Source organism: Bison bison, unplaced genomic scaffold (assembly GCF_000754665.1).
Source record: "Bison bison bison isolate TAMUID 2011002044 unplaced genomic scaffold, Bison_UMD1.0 scf7180017864482, whole genome shotgun sequence".
NCBI lineage: Eukaryota > Metazoa > Chordata > Mammalia > Artiodactyla > Bovidae > Bison > Bison bison.
In genome coordinates, this window is record NW_011495042.1 from 4,551,367 (window position 1) to 4,555,356 (window position 3,990).

At 48.4% G+C, this 3,990-nt stretch overlaps 1 protein-coding gene across 6 annotated transcripts in view; it reads left to right on the forward strand.

The window, feature by feature from the left end:
• The window catches only part of TMCC1 (transmembrane and coiled-coil domain family 1), a 154,833-nt gene that overhangs the window by 146,502 nt on the left and 4,341 nt on the right, over positions 1-3,990 (forward strand). For all 6 annotated transcript variants that reach the window (XM_010862441.1, XM_010862442.1, XM_010862443.1 and 3 more), the window contains one exon: positions 3,789-3,924. In XM_010862441.1, coding sequence (XP_010860743.1) covers positions 3,789-3,924 — 136 coding nt within the window. The remainder of the gene's footprint in view (positions 1-3,788; positions 3,925-3,990) is intronic.

Consider the following 3,990-nt stretch of genomic DNA (forward strand, 5'->3'; position numbering starts at 1 on the left):
GTCTGTCTGCGTAGCTTTGCCTATGTTGAATATTTCACGCATGTGGAATCATGCAGTTTTCAGCTCTTCCTACTGGCATCCTTCACTTAACATCCTTCACTTAACATTCAAGGCTCATCCACACTGTGGTGTGTGTCATTACTTCATTTCTCTCTCTTTTGCAATAACACTGCGTTGTATGAATAGACCACACTTTATATATCCATTCATCAGTTGATAGTGGGTTGTTTCCACTTGGGGCCATTATGAATAATGCTTCTATTAATATTTGTATACGAATTTCGAGTGGAAGTTAGTCTTCATTTCTCTCTGGTGTACACCTGGAGTGAGATTTCTGGGGCACATGGTAACTATGTTTAGAGCTCCAAACTTACTTTCCAGAGAATAGTTGCACCAGCTGTATACCAGGGTTCAAATTCCCCCACATCCTCACCAACACTTGTTACCATCCTCTTTCCTATTCTGGGTCCATAATCTTGTTTATTACAGTCCTCCTGTTGACTCCGCCTTGGCGTAAAGCTTCAAAGCCATCAATCAGTGTGGTAGTGTCCAGGCCCCTGTGGAGCTGTGTGATTTGAATCCACTTTAGACCTGACTCACCCTTCTTACGAAGGGAATTCATCTGGGCTTCTTGAATGGTTAAGAACTGGCTTTACAGTTTGACCTACCTGGATTCAAGTCTTCCCTCCCCTACTTAATTTCTCTGCCCTTGGGCAAATTTCTGTATCTTTCTGAGCTCCAGCTTCCTCATCTGTAAAGTCAAGGTATTACCTACTGTCTTGGGGTTGTAAAAGTTAATTTACATAATCCATGCTAAATCGATTCAGCTAAATCGCTCAGTCTTCTCTGACTCTTCAAAACCCTGTGGACTGAAGGGTGACAGGCTCCTCTGTCCATGGGATTTCCCAGGCAAGAATGCTGGAGTGGGTTGCCATGCCCGCCTCCAGGGAATCTTCCCGACCCAGGGATCGAACCCGTGTCCCGTGCGGCTCCTGTAGTATTGCCTGCGAATTCTTTACTGCTGAAGCCCCAGTTTACATCATAAGCATTGGATAAATGGTAGCTGCTGCTGCTCTTACTTTTTAATCTGTTCTAATGGTATTTGTGAGCCAGGTTTAATGTCAAATGATTGTCTCTAACTTTCCTGGAAAGCCTGAAAGACCGTAGTTTGTGGGCTGAGAGACTGAGGTGGTAGCCCATGGAACTCACGGCAGAGATGTCACCCGAGTGTGCCGCCGTCAGCATGCAGGCTGGTTGCCACTGCTGCCAGGCTCCCCCCCCTGCCACCTCACATCAGCCCTAGCTTAGGAGAGTCCTTTGCTGCCAGCCAAGCCCAGCCCTTGCCCTAAATCCCAAGGAACTGACACAGTGGAAGACCCCATTTTTAAAAAGCCTCTAGCCCCTCTGTGGTGAGGGGAGAGAATAACGAAATCATCCAGCACTGACACCACCACACACGGTGGGTTTAATAGGAAATCATAAAAAGACAATATGTTAACCTAATCTCGTGGCATTTGTCGAACTTAAAACGTGGTGGAAAATCAGCTCTAGAGGTGGCAGTGTTTCCGAGTATGCCCAGGCCCACAGATGGCGTGAAAAGGCAGAGTCCCAGAGGGCCCGCCTGAGCCACAGACATGCAGTGGAAGCCTCCCGGCCAGTTGTTCAGGCCACTCCGGTGACAGTTGCACTGTCGGGAAAGCAGCACGGAGATTGTTATCAAGGACTCGGGAGAACTAAATAGAAGTCAGTAATCTGGGTCTCATGGAGAAGGAGTGGGGCTTAGGATCTATTTATTCATTATGTAATTATTAGAAGGGAGAATGTTGCTGATGCCGCCGCCACATAAAGATGACCTTGAACACAGAGAACTTCCGTGGATTCCTTGAAAGCTTGTGTACCGCACATCTGGTTAAATGCGAAAGGGGAGAGTAGTTGAAATGTTTGCCTTTGTTCTGACATTTCTGTTTCTGTAATACAAAGTTTGCCAAGACTTTCGTATCAGTGTTAAGCATGTGCTTGCCTGAGAAGCACCCAGTCGTCGCATCTGCGGGGAATTGGTTCTAGGACCCCACCCTACCCCCACGGGTACCGAAGTCTGCCAGTGCTCCAGCCCCTTCTGGAAGCTGTGCACACCCTCCCGTATGGTGGAACTCAGCCTAGAGTACATACAAGTCCGCATGCAGTGTGAATGCTCTGTAGATATTTGCTGGTGCCCAGTAAATGCACATCTTACGTTTTGGAACTTGATGGATTCTTTTTTTTTTTTTCATCCGAACTCGGTAGAACCTGAAGTACTGTGTATCCTCCTCTTGGGATGAGCCCTCCGTCTGACCGAGACGCTTCCATTCTAGTCACCATCAGTTAGAGCTGTGTGATTCCTCCCTTTCAGGGCTTCTTACTGTGTAGTCTTCAGCCTTTCTCCTACCTACTTAGCTCTTTTCATTCTTCTTTTTTTTTTTTTGGTTCTTTGAACTCTACTCACAACCTGCCGGAAGCTTCACCAGTAGCAGACAGCCCTGTGTTCCTCGTGTCAGCCTCTCCCCTCAGCATCTGCTTTGGGTCCATGTACTGTCTAGTTGAGATTTCCACTGCCTTCCCTGCTTTTTAAGGACAGATTTCCTTTTTTCCCCCCAGCTGTTCTGGTTAGTCCATACATTTCTACCCCCCGCCCTTTACCTGTGTTCTTTGTCCAGTCTCTCTGATCTTTTCCTTTTAAACGGTTCCAGTCCCACAGATCCGTAGATGCCCTGCCCAGGTCCCGTCTTCATGTAGAATGAACCTTTTCACATGAATCTGAAGTGCTAGAGGTACCAGATGAACAAATATGGCCCCTGCTCCTGAGGAAGCCTCTCTTTGTGCATTCCCCCACTTTCTGCTCAGCTGCAGCCACACTGGCCCCCTCTCTGCTCTGAAATCTGCCAAGCTGACTGTCATCGCAAGAGCTTTATACTTGCTCTAAGATACTTCCTTCAGCTTTAAGATACTCTTCCCCTCACATCTTCACGTGGCTTGTTCATGTCATCACCCAGGTTTCAGCTCTCAGGGTTGGGTAAAGGTCTTCCCAAGCAGTCCAGGGCCGCCAGGCACGCTGCCGTATCCCCGTCCCAATCTTCTCTGGCTCCCTTACCCGTGCCTGCAGTTGTCGTGGTTTTACTGCCTTCCGCCACCACTGAAGGCTGTAAACTCCTGAGGGCAGGTGTTCAGTCTCGCTTACCGCAGCATTCCCAGAACCTTGAACAAACCGGGCACACAGCAGGCACTCAGTAAATGTCTGTTGACCCTGTGCCAGGCACTGTGCTTGGCAATAGGGATGGTGGGCTCTGAATGATGAACATCCAGGTGAGTGAGTGACCTGCCCCGGTTGGAACAAGCTCCTGGTGATTGCTGGAAGGTCAGTTTCCATTTGCCTGCTGTGTATCTTCTGATGAGACTGCTTATCATCCCTCAGGTTTTTGCCTCTCCCATATGCCGCTGGGGGAAGAGCAAGAACAGCCTCGTTTGTAATGGGTCTGCTCAAGCTAACCAGGGCTGCTAGCCTCGCTGCAAATACTGTGTATTGAGAAGAATGTGGAAGAGCCATGTTGCTGCTGTGATACGGCCTTGTGAGAAGCTGTCTGTCCCAGGGACCGAGAGCTGTGCCCACTAGCATGCCTGTCACCCAGGCCACTCACCTGATTTCTCTGTGCTTTCGTTTTCTTCCTTTGCAGAATGGATTTGGGGGTTGGATGTGAATAATAACCAACAGAAATACAGAACGTGTGAAACATTTAACTTTTCACTCTTGTTAGATGTGAACGATTAGAAGAACAACTGAATGACCTAACAGAGCTCCACCAGAATGAAATCTTGAACTTGAAGCAGGAATTGGCCAGCATGGAAGAGAAAATTGCGTATCAGTCCTACGAACGGGCCCGGGACATCCAGGTCAGCACAGTGGGCCAGGTGGAAAAGCAGAAGGCTGAGAGAAAGCAGAATGGGGGTTTCCAGGGG